At 37.4% G+C, this 21658-nt stretch overlaps 1 protein-coding gene across 2 annotated transcripts in view; it reads right to left on the bottom strand.

The window, feature by feature from the left end:
• The window catches only part of WWOX (WW domain containing oxidoreductase), a 475749-nt gene that overhangs the window by 351835 nt on the left and 102256 nt on the right, over positions 1-21658 (bottom strand). The window contains exons 7-9 of one of the 2 annotated variants that reach the window (XM_014889031.2): positions 16633-16818; positions 12752-13016; positions 4260-4313 (exon numbers count right to left, since the gene is read on the bottom strand). In XM_014889031.2, coding sequence (XP_014744517.1) covers positions 4275-4313; positions 12752-13016; positions 16633-16818 — 490 coding nt within the window. In that variant the 3' untranslated portion in view covers positions 4260-4274. Of the gene's footprint in view, positions 1-4259; positions 4314-12751; positions 13017-16632; positions 16819-21658 lie in introns of those variants that run through there. The other variant, XM_088172060.1, reaches the window with a different exon arrangement.

The raw sequence follows: 21658 nt of genomic DNA, 5'->3' as shown, positions 1-21658 counted from the left end.
TATTGACATAATATTGAGGGAGAGAGAGGAGGGAAAATAAGGAAAAAAATAAAACATTTTAAAACATCTGAATCCATTCAAAACATACTTTTTTTTCTGTTTAAAATCACTATATAAATGTTTAGGAAATATGGTCATCATTGAAAACTCAGAAGAAACAGCAAATTCTTTGCTTCAATGTTATTTTCTATCAGCATTATTTCAGCTGTTTGCACAGTGAACACAAGCAGAATATTTTTCCTTCTGCATGGGCATTTCTGAAAATCTTGCCTGAGAATTCAGATTTTGGCCATTAACTGCCATAAGGAAAAAACACCAAGGGACCATCTTAATTTTGCTTTTTTTGCAGAAAACTCTATTATTTACTCCTCAATATTTTTTTTACTATCTCAGGCAAAACTTACAGTTACAAACATTAAAATGGTCATTGTGAAACACTTCTCAGCTCTTCATAAATTTTATTTTTACCTTTTGAAAACCACATTTACATGTGGTTAAGGCAGTACTATGGAGGAAATGACATCAGGTCAGTGTAACAGTCCCTTCACAGAGATTTCAGGAGGAATGTTATCTGCATGTTTTCTTCATCTACAGCACGTGTTGTCTTTGGGAATGTCACTGCTGAGAAAATTAATCCACAGCTTTTCATAAAGGTTTTAGTTTGAATGCCTATAAACACTAAAGTAGCTCATCTGATATTCTTAAACACAACATAAAATGATCCAGGTAATTTTTTATTTGTATTTGAATGAATATTATGTAGTAGCTAAAATAGCCTTTGGCCAGGCATTACTGCTAAAGTGGGAAGTGAGCACACTGCTGTTAGCCCTGACTTTGCCATTTGCAGTTGGCATCAGTTAAACACAGCAAAATCAGAGTCCTGGACAGAAATCAGAGATAAGGGAACAACAGCACGGGCAAAGCAAGAGAATCAAAGACTTATCAGTTCAAGAGACCTCCACTTTCAGTCCTGGAAAACCCACACACCAATATTCTGCAGTGGCTTTATTGTCTCCATGGGAAGGCAAAACCACCTCTGTCTTCTGACACAACAGTTATCAGCCAAGTTTCATTTTACAACATAAAAAATGCCCAGGTCACCAGGAAGTCTCAAAAGTAAATCATGCCAAAGAAAATTGGTAATTCATTTACCTCACCTACAAAGAGAAAGTCAGAAGTTTGAAAAGCCATGGTTGTAACACAACAGGATTTACCCTAACAAATACAAGTTGTGAAAATGACAAACCAAACAAATGAAGATGATGGAACAAACTTTCATTTGTTTACTGCTGAAATCAGTGCTGACACTTAAGGCAGTCATTCAAATAAATTCAGAATTTATGCTTGAGAAGGACTCACAAAAATCTCCCAAAGCACTGAGGCACAACGGACCACAAACATTTCAGCAGAGATGTTTGAAGCAAATGGACTGACTTCATTCCAGGTCTAAGTCTCCATTTCAGGCCTGGACAACCCTTTCTGTCCAACTTCTGAGCACTGCAGTATCATTAATTAAGGGACGAATCTGCCAGCAGGAGGGAACAGTGAACAGAAGCAGAAGAGCAATTTGTTTTTCTCTTATGATGACAGGGAACAGGAATGACCACAATTTGGCCCAGTCACATTTCATTATCAACCATAAACATTATTTTTGGGGAACAGATTAGCAGTTAGACTGCATTTACAGGAATCTTTGCTGTGGACAGCAGCAAAGCTTTCAGATGAGTGTTCTGTCCCTTCCTAGCAGCAGAAAAAGCCCTGAGCAGTGCTCAGCCTTGCTGCCCATGCATACACACACAGAATATTTGATTTTCCAAAACAAGCAATGGTCTGGATTGTGTTCCTAAGATCCTGACTTTAGCTGAAAACCATTTAAAACATCACATTACTGATCATGGAATAAGCACACATGTAATTCAACAATGATAAATTTCACCTCATCACCAAGAGTAAGCTCAGCTGTTGTTTCAATAAAAAGACATTCTGTATGGAAATATTTCCTTTAGAAACATAAAGCCAAAAAGGAGACAATAAATATATATCACAAGTGGAACTGACAGCTTTGTTGATACTTTCTGCCATAATTCCTTTACAAGTTGAAAATTCACATACATTTCTCATCAAGAGAATGGAAGTCAACACATCATTTTTTCTCACAAAATCACCACTTTTCGTGCAAAAGCTAAAAGAGAGGCTCACTTTGTACAGAGTAGTTCATCACATGCAACCAGTGTAGTTCATTCAGCTCAGGTAACATCTTGGTCCTTGGCAGAACTAGTTAAATTACTTCTGTTTACTCATGATATCTTCACAAACAAAAATAAATTTATTTCCCAGAAAACTCTTATTTTAGTGCTGTTACACATGAAGAAAATAATATTCAATTTTTACATTTATGCTATGATATTACAAGCAGAATGGTCTCAAGTAATCCACAAGAGGAAACAGGAAAGGACTTTTCAGACACCCACCTTGCTGATATTTGGGACCTTTGCCTTGGAAACCTGCAGTGGGGAAATCCCTTTCCTACAGAGGCAGGACACTGCTCTGCCAAGGGAAGCCTGGCTGGCAATAATGTCATTCTGCAGATCATGCCACTGCTCCATAATTAATACTGTTAGATAAACACACTATTTGGGATGGGATGAGCTACTTGACATGAGCAGACAATCAGATTCTAAATGACACTGTTACAAATTCATTATCATAAAAAATTGCCAAGACAGTTGTTTTACTTGAAGTGCTAAATTAGTTTTCTTGGACTGGTAGTATTCATCATAATGCAAGTTTGACAATTCAGGACAACAATTTAATAGTAATGCTGTTCAGTGGAAAGAAATTGTGTTTCCAATTTTCTTACAAAATGAAAAAACCCTAATTGTATTCATTAATAGATTACAGTGAAAGACAAGGTAATCCTAAGAAAAATACCTACATTCAAGAGTGTTGAACTTAAGTGAAAAATTTCATCCTTGTATTTCCAAGTATTCTTATGCTCTAGCTTGTTAAACTGAAGTGTTCTTCAATATATTTTGCATAATAGTAAGTACAGCACTCAAAGAAAAATCAGTGCTAATGTGCCAGTTCAGCAGAAGGATTTTCAAACCTATTCCTTTCACATAAAGTCTAGAGCTCAACACTTGAGCAAATTCTTCCATGACCAGTTTAGGAGTCTCACCAGTTATTTGTATGTGCTCAGCCATCTATGAGAAAGTAAAGACATGAGAAATGGTCTAACTAAACATTAAAAATAAGTTCATAAAAAGTTTCAATTCTTACGTCTGCTCAATTCCATTTTTGAAAAAATACTTCCATTTTTGGAAATATCAGCCCTTAAGATCATACTGCTGGAAGAGATGGAAATCTTCAGCACTGACAAATCAATCTTGCATGTTTGGACAAGTAGATCTTGTTTTTCAAGACAAACAATTCTCTCTATATATCAAAAAATACTTTATTTTTATTTAAGATGCATCATCCAACATTGCTATCTTTATCTTATTTCAAGGTGATGCTTTTGCAATTAATAAAATTCTTCAACCACTTTCTATAGATTTTTTTGGCGTGCAGTGAAGGCTGTTCTATATCCATAGTGATACTTAACTGCAAAAACATGCTGTCATTAAAATAATGGATAGAATTTGACTATGTTGTTTATATTTACTGACACCTCCTTGCTAAAATAGGATTGATGCTACTACTCTAACTTCCTAGGAACCACAGAATAATGAGGTTGGAAAAGCCAAATGACTCAAGTATTCCAAGTCTCAAAATAAACTTTAAAAGCTAAGTAAAGGCAGAAAATCTGATTACAAATCCTCATAGATTACTGCAAAACTACTAAACCTTGTATCATTTTGATTCACTTTTACACTGAATTAAGCACAATGGATTGGTTCATTATTATGTTTACTTTCCCTCTGAAGGGAATGAGTGCAAATCTGCTACTTTTTCACAAGAAAAATCACACAAACTCAGGTCATCTAACATATCAAAACACAGAACCATTTTAATATTTCAACTGCCAAACAGATTCAAGTCCTTTTTTTTGTCAAATCCTTTTCCATTCTTAAGTTGATTCTTGAATTGTATATTCAGGGTTTGACCAGTATCGAAATCCTTTCAATAACTCTCAGAGTAAGACAACATGGAAGGTACTGAGGTACAAAATGCCAGTGAATACCCAGTGGAAAAACTGAACAGACTCCCTGAAACAAACAGTCTCATCAAACCACAGACCTATTTCCCTCCACATTGGAAATCTGGCCAATGCTTCAGTCTGGGTAAGAACATCCTGCAAATTTGAGTCTTGCCTTTAGGAAAAAAAAAAAAAAAATAAAGGAAATTACCACACTCATCTGTAACACAAAAAAAAAAAAAAGAAAAGAAAAAAGAGAGAGAGAGAGAAAGAAAAAAATCTAACCCAACAAAACCATCCCAGCAAGTTCCCCTAAATCTTCCTCAGGTAGAAGAAAAAGATCTGTATATATAATAACATTTGGAATAGAGAACTGACAGGAACTAGAAACAGGATTAGCATCACAGTGGGATACCTCCCAAAAGTCTAGAAATATTCATATTTCTGTACATACATGTATATTTTTGATAGCTTTCCTGGAAGGAAGTTTTTAGGAAGGTTAATTCAGTTATGCAGTTGTATCCAGGGAATGCCAAGATGATGATAAATGACATGTCACACAGTAAAAAAACAAACAAATGAATTTTTTTTCAGAAAACAGACCCTTATTGTGTTCACCTATTCAGGAATATGAACTATATGAAAGACTCAAGTGTATTTTTCACCTCTATAGATGGATAGATATGTAGGTACATACACACACATATATATACACACAAGTAAAAATAGTAAGAATATTGAAAAAACATTATGTAGCACTCTGCATTTGATATACGTTATTATTTTTGGACCTTGCAAATACACTTTTTAAATGACTTTTCTCTAAAAGAAGGGACTTTCTAGCTCATATTACTTGGACTCTGGTGCTGTTTACTCTTCCATCTTTTTTGTAAAGTCAGAAGAGATTTCCCTGAGAACTTCAAATAAATAAGATATCCAGCTGCACAAACACTATACATTCTGTTAGATTACTTTGGCTTCCTAAGGAATATTTGACTTTCTCTGGATGTAAATGATTAAAGAGAATTCATCATCTGAAACTGATTGGTGAACTGTTTAAAGTGGTATGGCACCTCTTCAAAGATGATAGAGTGAGAAATGAAAAGACCATGGTACAAAAAAGCATCTCAGATATCCAAGTGGTTCAAGGGAAATAAGGTAACTAAGCACTGCATCCCCCAATTAAGGAACAGTATTTAAGTGATAGTTTCATAGCATAGGATCTACACTACATTCTTTAAAAAAAAAAAAAAAAAAAAAAAAACTTCGTATTTCATCTATTCTACCCAGGGCCAACAAAAGCTTTGGGTTTCCTGAACATCTATCCATTCATAAATAGAAACTTGGGGAAAAAAAGTGAGGAAAGATGAACCATGTCCTAGAATCCACAAAATTTACATTGCTCTGTGAGTTATGATCACAAAATTACATGGACTAACAACATTCAATTATGTAATTTCATTACTTTTACCATTTACCATTTTAATTTTGGACTCAGGATTTTAACTTCTAAGGGTCAAAGAAATAAAAACTCAACTTCATCCAAAAATATTTATTTTTCTGAACTTCAAATGTGTGGATCATCATTGGCCAGCTTCTCTGGGCAACCTGTGCCAGGGCCTCCCCACCCTCACAGGGAAACAAACCTGCCCATTATCAATTTGAAGCCATTCCCCCTGGTCCTGCCACTCCATGTCCCTGTAAAAAAAGTCCCTCCCAGCTCCCTTGGGGCTCCTTTAGGTACTGCAAGTACTACATCCTCTTTCCCAGGATGAGCAACCCCCAAAAAAGACTGATTTTCTATAAAAAGTGATTAAAAACTCATTGCTAGTAAAAAAACCTCAAACTTTATCACTGAATATTTGAGATTATCTTTCTACAATGCAGCAGCTCACTGGATCATTATACAAGAACCTCAGCACATTGACTTTGCTCTGATTACAGTTATTCATAAAAATTTTATCTCTATTACTCTCTAGTTACTAAAGAAAATAAATAATCTTGTGATTTATGTGCTAGCTGGTCTGGGTTGTATTTCTATTTACAGCAAAACGTGTAAGTGACCTTGCCCAGGCTCACAAATGAGAAACTCTGAAGTCCCCCCTGCAGCCCCTGGAGGGGTCTGGGGTACCAGGGGCACCCCTGGGCTCTGGAGCAGCAAAAACCAATGGGGAACTTTGGGCACACCCACATTTGGTCTTCAGCAAGGCACAGTGATGTCAAACACCAATTTTCACTGCTCACTAGCTCACAGAGATTAGGCAGAAAGTACAGGATTATTCTATCCAAGTCCCTTTGTTTACCAGACCTTTTGAAATTATTCATCCAATAATATCTAGCATAATCTGAGAGCAGATTAGGAGTGGACAAAGGAAAATCAGCAGCAAAAATAGAATTACTAGCTCAGTTCATAAATATGTTGAGATCCAGGCCAGAAAATATCAAAAAGTGGTTCAGACCATTGCTGCCACTGTCCCAAGTTAAGATACTAAAAAAGTGCATGAAAAATAGAGGCAATCTGTTTCAGCTTTTAAAAGAATCCTCAAGACTTAATTTCAAACTAGATTATTCCCAGCAAAAGTTACTGTTGATGGCTAAAACCAGAAAAAAGCATATGAACATGAATGTTTATAGTTTTTGGATTCTACAACCCAAGTATGTGATGCACCCAGAAAGTTCCTCGCAGTGAATTTTCCCTTACATTCTTCTTCCCAATTATTTTTAACAAAGCTCTATGATAAATTCTTTTGCTTTTTTCTTAGCAAAGCTTGTCAAAATATATTAGATTTATGTGAACTACAGAAGAAATTTTTTTGTGTGTGGCCACAAAACCAGAAGTGTCACAAACCTCTACAGAACCAGTTTTAACAAGGTGTTTATGCAGCCAAGTAGCACACACCCACTTTTGAGAGAGACCTTATTTCTAATCAGTCAGGCCAAGAGGTTGTACATATAATCTAGAAATTTTCTAATGCTGTTATTAGCTATTTTCTTTGCTGACAAAAGAGAATAAAACCACAAAACTGAAAACACAGATTCCCACAACGAGAACCCTTTTTTCCCCCACAAACTTCTGCATCTATTTTTGGAATAACTGACAGCAAAAAGAGAATATCTGCACAGCAATATGTAAAATAAATGCACAATTTAAAAAAAGACCCTGAACTACAGAATTTCACTGCCTAATACTTGAAAAAATTATCTTTTTTTACTGTCTCTTCAAACTCACAGTTCACATTTTCATCATCTTTACTCATGGAGAATCAAAGCCTTCTTTATTTTCAGTTGTTGCAGTAGCTGATTGATTTTTAGGACAGAACACAACTCATGATGTTCCAGTATGAAAAAGATCTCAAGAACACTGCCATAATGATGAGGCAAATTCATAATACTGAGTCTAGTGATGACATAAAAAAAAAAAGTAAATGGACAAAAAAAAGCCAAACTCAAAACTGAACATCCTGTTCATCTGTTTCTATCAGAGTGCAGCACCACTCCTTTCACCCAAGCACCTCAACACTCATAATGTAACAGAAATTTCCTTCCTTATGGTTTCTCAAATACATTCTGAGCAGATCGATGCTGCACAGCACCTCAGAGACCCCACAGCACTCCAGGTGCACTTTAGCTCCATAAGTGATGGTGAGTAAAAGAGAAGAAATCACAATAAGAAAGGGCTTTTTCAGTCTGAAAATATAGAGAAATCTTTTCTAATTTAAAATTTTAATTTAATTGCATGCAACATCAAATATCAAGGACCTAATATTTCCCTGCCTTGCAGCCCACATAGTTAAAGCATTCTGAAATTCTGCAAAGATCTGGCGGGGAGGAAGAAATGTTTTATTTCCTCCACAAAATTACAGGACAAAAACAGAGCTGCTCCACAGACAGCTATGGGGCTGTGCTGGACACAGCAAATTCCATTTGCCATTGCTCCCCTTGAGCATCATTCTGAAATCCTGACCTGTTCACTTTGGCACAGGGATAGGTTTCCATAGAGACTTTCCATTCCTGTGGTGTAGGTTACAGGGGACAAATTTAATTTGCCCTTATATTTCATGCTACATTTATTTTAGCAGCAAGTTAAAATATGTATCAGTTAAATGTAAGTTTGATAATAAACTGGCTTAGATTACATTTTATTGCTGGATAGGACACACAAAATGATCAACTACTACTTGGGAGGCATCTTTTTACCATCCTATCACAAAAAATGAAAATGTTCTTCCACATAAGCTGTCCTTCCTTTTACCCAATTCAGTCAATTTTAAATAGGAATTTTGTGCAAGGAAGCACACACTATCAGGGTTAATAAAATAATTGTCCCTGCATGGTACTGGAGGTAAGGTCCACAAACCTGCATGTTAAAAAGGAGAGCTGTGGCTTAGCATCACTTCAACATTTACTCTTCAGGCATTAATCCATAAAGCAGGAGAACTGTCCATGGGATTTATTCACTCTCTACAAGTGCTAATATCCAGTAGGTGGCTGTTTCCCTTTCACTCTCCCATCCTCTTTCACTTCCTGCCCAGAACTCAATCTGAGAAAAGAAACTCAATTTGATCAAACATGAACTGTGCGGCCCTTTTCAAAAAGAGCTGCCTCTTGCTTTTCAAGAAACCCCAGTGCATTTTTAGAAGTGTCTTTAGGAAGGAAATAGAGGCCAAATTCTGTGCTGGAACATGCTCATACCCACCCTGCCCAGGGCTGCTCCTGGGGCTGAACAGGCAGAGCTGAGGGCAGAATTTGGCCTGAACTGTGAATTTAGAAATGGAAGCCAACATCAACTCAACACAGCCCACACAGATCTTTGGACAGCAAAAAATGTTTGCCTGGAGAGGGAATTCTATCCCCAGCTCTAAGGGTAATTCCAGCTTCTTCAGCAAAGGATGGGGAGAAAGCAAAGAGGTGATGAGGCTGCAGGGCCTCTTTTGGGCTCCTATCAAAAGCAAACAGATGTGATCATTAGGTTGCAGTCACTCCTGTAGATGCAGATTGATTTCTTGCCAGAATAACATTTCTGAGTTGATGCTAGAAGTGCATGGAAATCATCACATGAAATTTAAATTTAGACACTTCCAATTTATGGCAAAAGTAAACCCAGTGAAGCCATGGTAGGCACTGGGGTTTCCTGCATGAACACTTCATTACAGGGCTACTGCCTCAAACACCCCTGGGAAAACATCCCAGTGACAAGAATTCATAGGTTTATATAAAAATTAGACATGCAGAAGACTTTGGGGCTCTTAGAAATATTCCTTATATTCTCAACAGCAATACTTCAAATACAAAATCTAGTTCTGGAAAGTTACTATCTTTGGGGGAGGAGGGAGAAATCAAAGAGCACCTCAAGCATCAATCTCTTACACAGTGAAAAACTAAGGGCAGAATGGTCCTACTACTTCTAACTGGCTTCTAAGGGGGACAAGTTGAGCTTTTATAAATATAATTTATATCTCAGCAACAGAACCAACGTTTTACTCCCAATCATTAAAAGGGGGTGACACATCTGCTAAAATTCCAACACAATGGCTGGCTTTGCACTGCAACAGGAAATGTAACCCAATAGTCTCAGAACTTCCCCAAAGCCCAGCCATTTCTTAATGTGAAAGCATTTGAAAATACAGCTCACTGAAACATCTGTTAAGCTCTTGCTACTCTAACACATGATATTCTTTCTGCTCTGTTACCTGCCAACAAAAATATTTGGGTCTATGTAAGACTGTGTGATAATAGCACTCTGCTTATAATTTTATATGCCCTTGGACACTGAAAATCACCTGGGGTGACACTGGATACCACACTCAGTGTAAGCTCGAAACTTTTTTAGAGAGGGCAAGATAGAAGAGAGTAAAAGAGGTAGAAAAGAAAAAAAAAAAAAAAAAAAAAATCCTAGAGCTTTAGATCAAACCAGCTAAATATATGCATGGCCTACACAGTTACTTTCAGAGCTTCTCTTCCAATTTCTTTTTTACAGTGGCCACTCTTAGTTGATATTTAATTATAATCTAAGCATCTCCAACTTACTAACTATTTAGTGGTAAGTAAAAAAGAGGCCTTTTGACATTACTAGAGTTAGAGCTACTAATAAAATGGTGATTTATTTTTAACTATTTCTTTCTACAAATGCTTCTTCTGAATTTCTATGTAGAAATCCTTGTGGATTTTAGATTTCTTAAAGTGGTGGGTGGAAAAGAAAGGAATATCTTCAGTTTCCATTGCTCTACTTCAAACTACTTCCTGGGGACCATGATAATAAAAGAAGGCCTTAGCATCAAGTATGTGCAGCTGCAGTTTCTTTGTGTGTGTATATACAGACATACACATATAAATATAAAAAAAAGTATATATATACATTATATATAGTTTCAAACTGGCTCTAGGAAGGATTGGCCTTATTCCCACACCAAAATGCTGCAGCAGATAAAACTACAGCCTCAGAGACCAAAACAGGCCCAGGCATTTCTGTGTGGCTCCTTGTCTGGGCTGGCAGAGCTCCCCTCTCTCCACACAACCTTGTCTCCAATCTCAACTCCAGTGACTGGCCCAGCTCAGCTGGAGCTACTTAAAATGCTGCTGCATCATGCTGCATTGTGCAATGCAGGCATCCTTGGAAAACTCGGGAATGAGCAGCTCACCACCTTGGGACTGCAGCTGTAAAAGCTTTGAGATCACTCCCAACATTCTGACCAAAACACTCATTTAAACTCCAGGGTGAGCTGCCACAGGAACATGGAAAGGAAGCCCAGAAAAAGATCCCCAACCAAGCCTATTCCAAGTCGGTAACAGCACAATGCCTAAAAATGAAGCAGCAGCAGCAAATCATTTGCTCCCTACAAGCCTTAAAATAGAAACTCTTACACTGATGATGTTGAGAATTTCAGCTCAGCTTGTTTGCATGCCCAGGAAGGGGCACTTTTCTAGTTTTACTGGCTATTGAAACACTGGTAGAGTTCAGGGGAACAGAACAATTCATATCAGAATGAGAGCTGTAAAGCTGATGCTTAACCTCAGCCCATACCCTCCATCATGACATTCAAATAACCTCAGTGAAATACAAATATGAAGGACTTAACAGAAGGGATTTGGGTTGGACTGGAGTGCACTGTTATTCAGAGCTGATATCTTTGTCCTGTACTTTGAATTCTCTTATATGTAATACCCATTAATAGACACTATTTAAAAATCTATAAATTCTTTTAAAGAATTCAAGATTAACATCAGTGTTTTATTTTGTTCCTTAGAAGATGAGATTCCCTGAGCAACAAACACAAAAGATTCCCTTTGTGGAAATACGTCAGAGTAAATAAAACAATTCATAAATGTCCATAGACTGGATCCTTTTCACAGGATTTTGATAACATTCACTTACACATTCTCAGGAGAACTTCAAGAATTTGTTTTACAAACAATCCCTAACACAGCAGAGACATGGTTTTATAGGTCCTGGTCAAAAAAACGTGCTGTTGAAAGATACTATTACTTGTCCCAAGGTGCCAAAGCACTCACATATCAATCTTGTGGACATAAAAAGGCTTTGCATATGTACAGGCTGCAAAATGCAGGCAGAGGTTGGAGGTGGGAGGGCTCTCCTGACTGACACGTGGTGAACATTGGGGTGTTTGTATTTTTGCTCCACAGGTCTTACTGAAGAGCCAGCATTTTTCTTTTGTGGACGTGTAATGAGAATTTTAAACACCCTGCGTTTTCCACACACATTATCACAGTATAAATTAAGATTCTGCAGGGGTATCATTTCCCTGATTCATAGAAGCAAACGTTCAAAGGAGACTCCTTCTCCCTGCTCCTCTTTTTGGGAACACCCTTCTTTGTCAGTGAAAAAGGAATGAGGAACAGTCTATAAGGTTAAAGGAAGCCAGTTCTCAATGTGCCATTCTCTGCCTGAAAAATACTTTGGACTCCTTATAAATAATTGGCTCAGAGGATAAGAGTAACCCCTCCAAGTGCTGGAGGTGCTGCAGATTCTTACATAATAAAGACTCATAACCTTGGTGATGGAAGAACTGCAAAGCCTCTCATTATGCCATGGTTCCAGTCCAAAATCCAATGGAGGCAAATGGAAAACACCCATTGTCTTCAGCACTTTGCAAGAATCAGGAAAATTGTTGGGTTGTTGCTTTTTTTTTTAAATATGAATGAAGGTGCTTTTACCACTGAAAGCACTTTCCCTCAGCCATTAATAATGTCTGTAGTATCTTTTCTAACTAGGGCATCTGTTTACATAAAAAATGCAGTCAACATATTCCACTTAAAAGCCAAAGCAATTTTTTTGATGTTTTACGTACCCTGAGCAGAGAAATAACTCTAAACTATCCCACACCTAAGACATAGGATGTACTTAATCACAGTGAAAATCATATATTCAAACAAGGTCATGCACTCCTTCCTAGAAGGTTCCTTAACAGAAGATTGACAAAGTAAATCTTAAGTGGTTGAAGAATCCTCTTCCAAAGCACTGTCTTGCCATGAGTTTTGCCATTAAAATCAGGGTCATGGTTGTAAAGCAAAGAGGTAAGATACACATTTCTGGATTTTTACAGCATTTCCACCCCGATTTGAGAAAATGAGGACGCACAAAATAGTTTCACTTACCATGGATTTGGTGAAAGGTCGAGCCAAGGTGAAGAGCAGAGTGTAGACCCACCAGTTACGGTGAAGGGAGGAATAAATCATATTTCCAGGGTGGAGTGCGTTGGATGTCACCCCGTGGGGGGACAGGCGTCGGTTCAGCTCGTTGGAGAACAGGATGTTGCAAAGCTTGGAGCGGTTGTAGGCCAGCATAGCCCAATATTCCTTCTTGGATGGAGAAAGCAGGCTGAAATCAAGCTTTCCAGAGGAGTCGTTAATTTCTGTAAATCTGAAAAGACAGTAAATATGCCTGAGATACCCCAGAGTTAATTTCACTCTCATTAAGAACAACATAAAATGTAGACAACAGAGTAGATCCTGGCCAGAACTAACATAAAACAACAGCTTATTTAGCAGTTGAAAGCATCTACTGGAAATTGCCTGAGACCCAAGGAACAGTCCTATATAATATGGCAGTAAAATTATTGGATAATTAGAAACAGCAACCAATAAACAAAAACAACTCAGAAAACGCTTTGATGCTTTAAAGACACTGTGTGTAACTTAAAAATAATTTTATTTTAAACTAAAAAAACCACAGATTTTGCCATATATCCATAAAAGTATGATCAGTTTGGAGGAAATAATGTAGGATAAAATAACTGCATTAAAAGCAGAGCAACCCAGCATCTTCTCTTTTCCCCTGATCATTTCATCCAGTACTCACACGCAGCACACTTGCATTTAAGTGTTCAAGTAACTATGGATGAGTCTCACTGCCTCTTAAGCTTTTTTTTAGATTAAAAATTGATGAATATAAAGGGGTTATAACCTTGGTAACTTGCCATCAATAGTCTTATATGTTTAAAAGATAAATGTAAACAAAGCCAAAATGAGTTCTGGCAGAGTATAATGTTTTTAAGTATACCCATGGCATGGCTGAACACAAATCAAAGTAACTAGTTGACGTTTTTTAATTGGGTCTGACAGAGTCATTAAACACCAGCTGTTTGTTATTAAAAAAAAAAAAAAAAAAAAACAGGAAAGAAACAAAGTAGTGAATGTTCTAAAGACATTTAGATGAAGGAAATTTCCATAAAGCATTTCTCCTCCCAGTTCTTACAATTTCATTTATTAATTTACTGGTAAATCTTAATATTGGAAAATAATATTACATTTAGTTACAGATATATGTTTCATTCAGAGGAGATACTAAAAATAAAAAGGATTTAGCAAGCTCTTTTTAATACTCAGTTTTCAGAATCAGCTGGGGAGAACAGGGATAAACATAATTATAGTACACACTAGAAAAATGTTTTAAAATATCTTTACTAATTTCGTATCTCGTGCCCAGAAATGAAGAGATCAGCTGGAATTTCTACATTCATTCTGTGAGTGGAATTATAATACACTCAGAGAAAAGCAATACAGTATTTGAACTCAAGAGGAACCCAGGATGTTCTGTGTCTTGCAGAATTAGCCCTTCAATTCCAACAACAAAATTTCTCTTTCATAATTTTCAGTTGGATAAAATACATTTCTGAAATTACCAGGACTATTCTGGGAGGAATTTCCTCTATTCATCCTGCAAGTAATCACTCATGACACCAAATATAATCTATAAATAAAACTCTTTGTGTGTTACTGTATAAAGGGAACACGGTGGCATATTTTGAGTCCAGTCCTGCAAGTGTGCTTATGTGAGTCAATCTCATTGAATTCAGGGGAATGAGGGCTGTACCATCAAATTAACAACACAGAAATAAAGACAGAAGGAAAGTCAACCTACTTATTATTCTGATTTTAATATGATGTGCTTAAAGTACCCAAAAGCTTAATTTAAACAGAATTCATTTGTGCTGAACCCAGAGAAGTAACTAGAAATGAACAGGGAACCAAAGAGGCAAATAAATATTTTGCCTTGGAGCAGTGCAGGATAGCATTTTCTGCTAACATGGGACTTTATTTTTCCTCTAACAGGGGGTCTTGACTCCAGCAAAAAGATCCAGTCAAGGTTTATGGAAGTAATTAGATACCAACACTTCTGTTTTACGACATGGTTTAAGGCTCAGAGTTCTCAAGTAGGTCAGAAAGAACGACTACCTAATAATACCTAACTAACTCCTTACATAAACTTCTTCCCATTAAACAGACTGGGGGTGGGGAAAGCACAGTTTTCACAATGATCAATCTAAGCGATAGGATAAGCTGCAAGACATGATTTGGACTCCTTAGAAAAAGGGATATTTACTAGTTGTTTTAGTTATTTTATTCAAACGTAGAATTTCCATACAGGCTTCTCTAAACCTTGGCTGATCTCTCTGACTTAGCAATGAGCGCTTTCAAAATGTTTTCAAAAACACAGATAAAGATGTCCAGAGATTATACACAGAATTAAATGCAGTGAAAAACAAAGATGTCTTTTAAAATACTATCTGAGATACAAACTTACAAGGGGGAACAAGCAGCTGACAATTCAACATAATCTCCCATTAAATAACAGCTCATTTATACATATCCCATTGTGCCCTCCACATCTGGCAAGTGATTGGAGTTGGCAGATTTATTTCTAGAGCTATCTCTCCTGCCCTGCAGTAGCTGCCCTCGCTCCTAACAGGACTCTGCTACTTGCTTTCACAAACCTGGTGTGATTTGCACAGATAAGGATGTCCAGATTTTGTTACCACCTAATTACTAGACATTTCATGTCTTTTAACAGTGGGGAGGATTATTACTGGCATTTTCTATTGCTTCCTTTCATTTCAGCCATCATAAATTTAAAATGGTAAAAGTAAATCTATCTGCAGTGTGTCATTTATACCATAAGCCCCTGTGTTTGGAAGTGATAAAGGTTTCAGCCCGACCCTTGGCTGGTCTCTCTCTACCAGGTCCCTGGGGTTACATTTTATGGAAACATGATTAAAAAAAATAAGCTTCATTCTGGGTCACTAAAACATTTCAGAAATATGAAGACAGGGGGAAAAAAAAAAAAAAAAAAAAAAAAAAAAGGCACTCACACACATTCTTCCTTTTAGTTTGCTAGAGCTACTACACATGACCAAAAGTGAAATAGAAATCAACAGTAATGTTTAAAGCTGAACGTTCCAGGCTTAATCTTGTAGTCCTTGAACTAAATCAGCAAGGAGTAAGTGGTTCATACCCACTAAAATTCAGAACTGGGGCATTCATTTTGCACAAGGAACTTTATTTAAATCAAAACCATCTTTTCAGTCATTAACACAAAAATACAAGTACATCTGAAATAAGGCAAACTTCATCAACATCTTTTTTTGCCAACTGTACTTTTCCTGGCAGTAGAAAAGATGAGCATCTAACATTTTAATTAAAAAATTCACCAAAAGAGGCATAGCCAGATTTGTAATATGTATTAACTACATTACTTCCCATTTTACAATTATACAGCTAATATCTGCATTCAATTCCCTAATTTCTCATTATAAAACAACTGGATTTCATCTAGCAGTTTTTAATTGCATTGTTTCTCCTGCTAAAATATCTGCACATTCTTCTTGCTAAGATGTTGAAGTTGTTGAATGACAAATCAATATAGGTCATGCCATTCAGATTTAATCAATTATTATTCCATCTCCTCACAAAATCAATGAGTGGTCTGAAACGCGGCAAAAATCTGCATTCACACAAAGAATGATCAAAAAAATATCTACATACTGTTATAAAACTAGAACATGCTTTATCCAGCAGCAGAGCCAAATCCAGAAACATCCACAGGCATTAGTAATGCTTCTATTTTTAAAAAGATTACTCAAAGGCAAATGCTTGAGAGCAAGGACCTTCATTTTCAGAAACTTTTGTGGCTCTGCCCAAACTGTTTCATGCTCTGAGGATTAAAGATTCCAGCAAAACCAAAGTTAACATTCACCAACCTGTGGGACTCAGAGGACACCACGACAACCCTGGCAGGGGATGACTGGCGCAAAACATCTTCCAGGAGCTGCACAAGATAGAAATGTCCCAGGTGGTTCACCTGGAACGTGGACTCCAGGCCATCCTCTGTCAAGGACCAGGGAACACCAAACACAGCAGCATTGCAGATCAGGATGTGGAGGGGCCTGAAAAAATCCAAAAAGGATAAAGACATCTCCATTAAATATGTAATTACAGCCCTGTGTGAATGGGGTGCAGGTGTGAGGGATTTGGCTGGCTGGTTTCTGTGGGAAGGAGCTGATTCCAATTAATTCCAGCAGATCCACTCAGGCTGCAGCTAAGCCCCACAGTGACACACCCTTGGAGGAAGGCAAATAAATATAATAATATATTTATTATAATAATAAAATAAAAATAAATAAAAGGCAAAATGGCACACAGCCCTATCACTGCTCTCCCAATTGCCAATTGGGAAACTGTCTCCATCTGGAGCATTTAGGAAAGAAACTTTTCCTGGGGAAGGAGCAACTTCTACCACTTTCTTTTATGGGGTATGTGACACCTGGTAGGGGACAAGTAATTAAGAAACAAAGACACAGTGCAAAAGAGCACATGTACACATTTCATACTTCTACAGCTGATGAAGTATGCTATTGAAAAATGCAAGACTGAGATGGAAAAATAAAGACATTCTCCAGAAGCTGTATTGTTTGGTGGATAATCTGTACACAATACATATGAGATCCTTGAGACAGAATCCTTCCTCACTGAACTCACCTAACCCAGTTTAAATAGAAATGCCATAATAAAGGAACTTGAAATGAAAGGGAAAGATTCTACCAAACTAAGCTAGAGAAGAACCTAGGCTGGCACATACCTCTCTCATTCAAAAAACAGGTCCAGAAAACTTCAAATTCCTTGAGGTCTCCAGTGTAATCTCAGGATACTGCACCTTGCAGCCTTCCCAACCTCCACAGCAAGATCAAGGACAAACGCCCTTTCTGTTCTTTCTTGTCTTTTTCCAAACCCTTACGAAACACAGCAAAGTCTCTGGTCCTCGGACCTCAGATGGATCTGCATTTGCTAGATTGCATCATCTCTGAGCAAACCTTGGCACTGACACGAGTTCTTGTCCTTGAGTCAGAGCCTGACGCAGCACAGCTCTACCTGAGCTGAGAACCTCAGGTTTGAGAGCCTGCACCTGGCGTCCCTCACCCTGGTATATTTAATTTGGAAAAGTCACACAAAATAACGACAGCCAAAAATTCCTTCTCTAACACTTGTGATGTCCCAACACCAGAATATTAAGATCTGTCACATTTGTTTAGGCTATTCCATCCTATTATGTCTTTACTGCAATCCCATGAGACAAAATCAGCACTCAAACTCTAATTCTGAAGGTAATAAATGAAGCACAATTAGGAATAACTGCTTGCCCTCTGTCCTTCTCAAGTGCCAGCTCACAGCCCTACACACATAGGATGGCAGGAGACACAGAACCTTTCCCCACATGACTGAAGGACAGGTATACTGCAACTCTGAGCATCTGCAGAAGGAATTCTGGATAATTATATGAAACACGAAGCCCCAGGTTGTCAACAAACTTAAGTAATTATATTCCTTCAGGCAAGTTTGAAAGCACCAGATTTTGATAGCTCAGTTTTCAAAAAAACATTTCAGCGGGAATCCAACACACATTAGCTGAATGCTGAAAGAAATGCATAAGGATGGACATAAAGCGTAGGTTGTATTTTCTTATTAAAATAAATTTTAACTTCCAGCCAACTGGGAAGTTACCAGTGTAGTGTGCCTCAATAAGAAGTTAACAATCTATTATCTGTTCCTTTGCCAGCTTGTACAATTTTAACCAAAAGCTCCAGAAGCAGAGTGAAACATCTGTGCACTTAGAGAGGCTCAGTGTCTGAAGTGCTGGATTTCTGATTTGCCTTTTGGGCAGTGACACCCGTACACAGAATATCTGTGCATGCATACTGCACCCACAAAAGGAACTGAAGATAAACGGGGACTGTCCTTACAAAGGCAAAGTTCCTTCTGTTCAAACCAAATGGCAAAAAAAAGGCAGCTCTTTGATCTTTGCAGCCTCACTCAACACAGCACAAGCAGGAGCTTTATTCACTGAGCTGTGCAGGATCATATTCTTTAGAAGGTAACAGATCTTTTGAGGCACTTTTAATCAAAATGATTTAAACCAGAGTTCATTTTGCCTGTTTTGAGATGCATCTGCCAAGAGGAAAACAAAGCTGCTTGAAGCTTGACAGGGCATGGAACTTTGGATGATTCATCACCTCTTATGAGACTTTATGAAAAGCTCTAGCAAGAATTAATTTACAGATTTGTACATCTGCTGGGAAAAAAGGAACAAATTTCTCCAACACAGATGCAATTTCTGGTATAAGAGCCTCCTGTATGAGAGCTGCAGCACATGAATGCAGCAGCAAAACCAAAAATGCCATCACCATTCCCTGCAAAACAAATATGACACTTTTTAAAAGATCATCATTCTATTTGATAATTGTAATGTGCACTAGGATGTAACAAATCACAGACTGAAAGGATTCACATATTCCACCTATCCAAACTGTAGTATCCTTCATTATTAGTAATTACACAATAACTACCAGAAGGGAAATACACACTCTATACCTAAATCTGTCAGCTCAATGAATTAAAAAGAAGATTCTAGAATTATAAAATGATAAATTTTAATTTTTAGGTCATTTAATTGGAATTTATAAAAGAAATAAAATTATGCTTTTTATGAGATTTGTATTTTTCAAAGTCCATTTCTCATTTTCTCAAAATAAAAGTCATTCAGATTTAAGAGACTGTAAAATTAACATTATTTACAATATTTTATTATAAAAAATTTGTAAAGAAAAAAAATAACACAGAAGCATCTTAAACAGTTATAGTACTGAAAAGTTAGTATCAGATTCCCTTTTAGAATTCTTTTATTTTTAATTAGCACTAGTGGTTTAAAATGCTAAACAAAAAAGGATTTTTTTTTCCTAGATAACTCTATAGAAAAGAAACCTAAAGTGTTGTATGAACAGACACTGATGTTGTGCTTCATTTCAGCATTTCATTTCTCAGAGGAAAGCCACCTCTCAGATTTGGATCCATGTCCATTAAGCGATCGGTGTCTCTCGTCAGACTGCTAACAAAGGTCCAATTACTGAAAATTGTCATCTAAGTTTTTGTGACCCGGCCATTTGCACACCAGGAAATGAATGAGATTACCTGGGTAACAGCCACTGTGCAGTTATGAATTTCAGCCACAGATGACAGATTCTAATCTCAATGGTGCAGAGCTCTGTGTCACTGAACGTATCATTATGCAGGGACAAAATTTTTAAGATACGTGACAATTCACACCACACATCTGGCACTGCAGCTTTGCTTTATGACAGGAGTATTTTCAAGTGATGGCAAAGCTGTGACCTTGATTTCACAAGTTCATTAAAAACATTGCTGCGATCTGCATGAGGCTTCCTCCTGAGCCCAAAAAAATCCCCCCTCGCTTTAAAATAGTTTGTAATTCTACATCAAAGGCACAGCTAAGGCCAACAAAGGATGTCAGCAGCAAAGGAAATTTTCTATAGTGTTTACTCCTGATATCAATATGACCAAGTGCTCCCTTTAACCATGACATTCATTTTTGGAAACACTACAGCGGAGTGTTGTGAAAATTTGCCTCTGTGTCTCCTTAAAATGTCTTCAGGCAGTGACATACATCCCACCAAGGGAGCTAACGTGGGCTACCAGTGCCACCCAGGTGGGCACTGGGACCTGAATGTGATCTGCTCTGTTATATCAGGTAGTCTCTGCTCCTTGAGACTCAGGAAAACACTGCTCCAACTGCAAGGTACACAGCAATCCCAGAAAACCCTCACCGTGCTGCTAAGTGTACCTACAATTTAGTGAAAATTAAAAAGCATGTAGAATTAGCCAGGACAATCTTACATGTGAATACCTGAGCTGAAACACAGCTAATACTCTGTGCACTTCACAAAGCCTGTGACACTTTACTAACCTTTGCACTGGGGAAGTCATTCAGATCTCACATGCTGTGCACAATTTACCATTAGAAGCAACTAAGCAATCCAACTCCTCTGCACTATTTGAAAATACAGTAAGTGAATACATTAGAGAGATACAGAAATTAAATTGTTGCTATAAATCAGTTAGTTATGAAATTTAATAATCAATTTGTTAGCACCTGATGTAAAACTGTGATCTGTCAGCAGCCTCCCAAGATGGCTGTGTGCAGCAGTAGATATATCCAAGGGAATTAATTACTGATGATTTGCAAAGGTAAGAATAATATTTTTCAACAAATGTAGCCTGTGCACTAGGAGGTTAAACAAACACCACCAAAATGTCAACAGAGTTCTTGGCTTTGGTGTTCTCCCATTTCAAACGTAATGAAATAGTTAACCAGAGAGTATGCAAAGGGAATACTTTCAAATCTTCCCATGAAGCAGAATGTCACACCATCTGGGGCACTTCTCAAGTGATTTGAAAAGTTCACACTGTTTGGAATTACACAGAAATTCAACAGAAAAGGCCTCACCATATCCCCAAAGTCCCATAAGCAACTGTAGACCTCTGTCACGGCCAGTAAAGAAGGCAGAGCTGTGACTTCTCTTCCACAGAAAAGCAAAGTCACAGCCCAACAAACTTTTCCACCCCATAGCCCTGAACACCCAGGTTGCTTTCTCTGAAAGTTAGAAAGTTGTGCTTCTTTCCATGAGGGGATGCCTAGATACACAAAGGGAATATCCATCAGGCAAGAGAAGCTTATGGCTCTCCAGAAAATGGGTGAATTAAACAACCATCTCCAGAAATCCCCCTCAGTTTTACAAGCAGTACTGACAGGAAACCAAGCAAAAAGAAAATCACTAAGTCAGGGTTCAGAGAGCAGCAGGAGAACTCAGAACCATGTATAATCTAATGCTGACACAAAAATATTTAAATGTTTACTTGTTCAATATAAAAGAAAAA

This window comes from Sturnus vulgaris, chromosome 12, assembly GCF_052056855.1.
Source record: "Sturnus vulgaris isolate bStuVul1 chromosome 12, bStuVul1.hap1, whole genome shotgun sequence".
In the NCBI taxonomy this organism is placed as follows: Eukaryota; Metazoa; Chordata; class Aves; order Passeriformes; family Sturnidae; genus Sturnus; species Sturnus vulgaris.
Note: the sequence above shows the minus strand (reverse complement) of the source record. Positions and strands in the feature narration are given on the sequence as shown.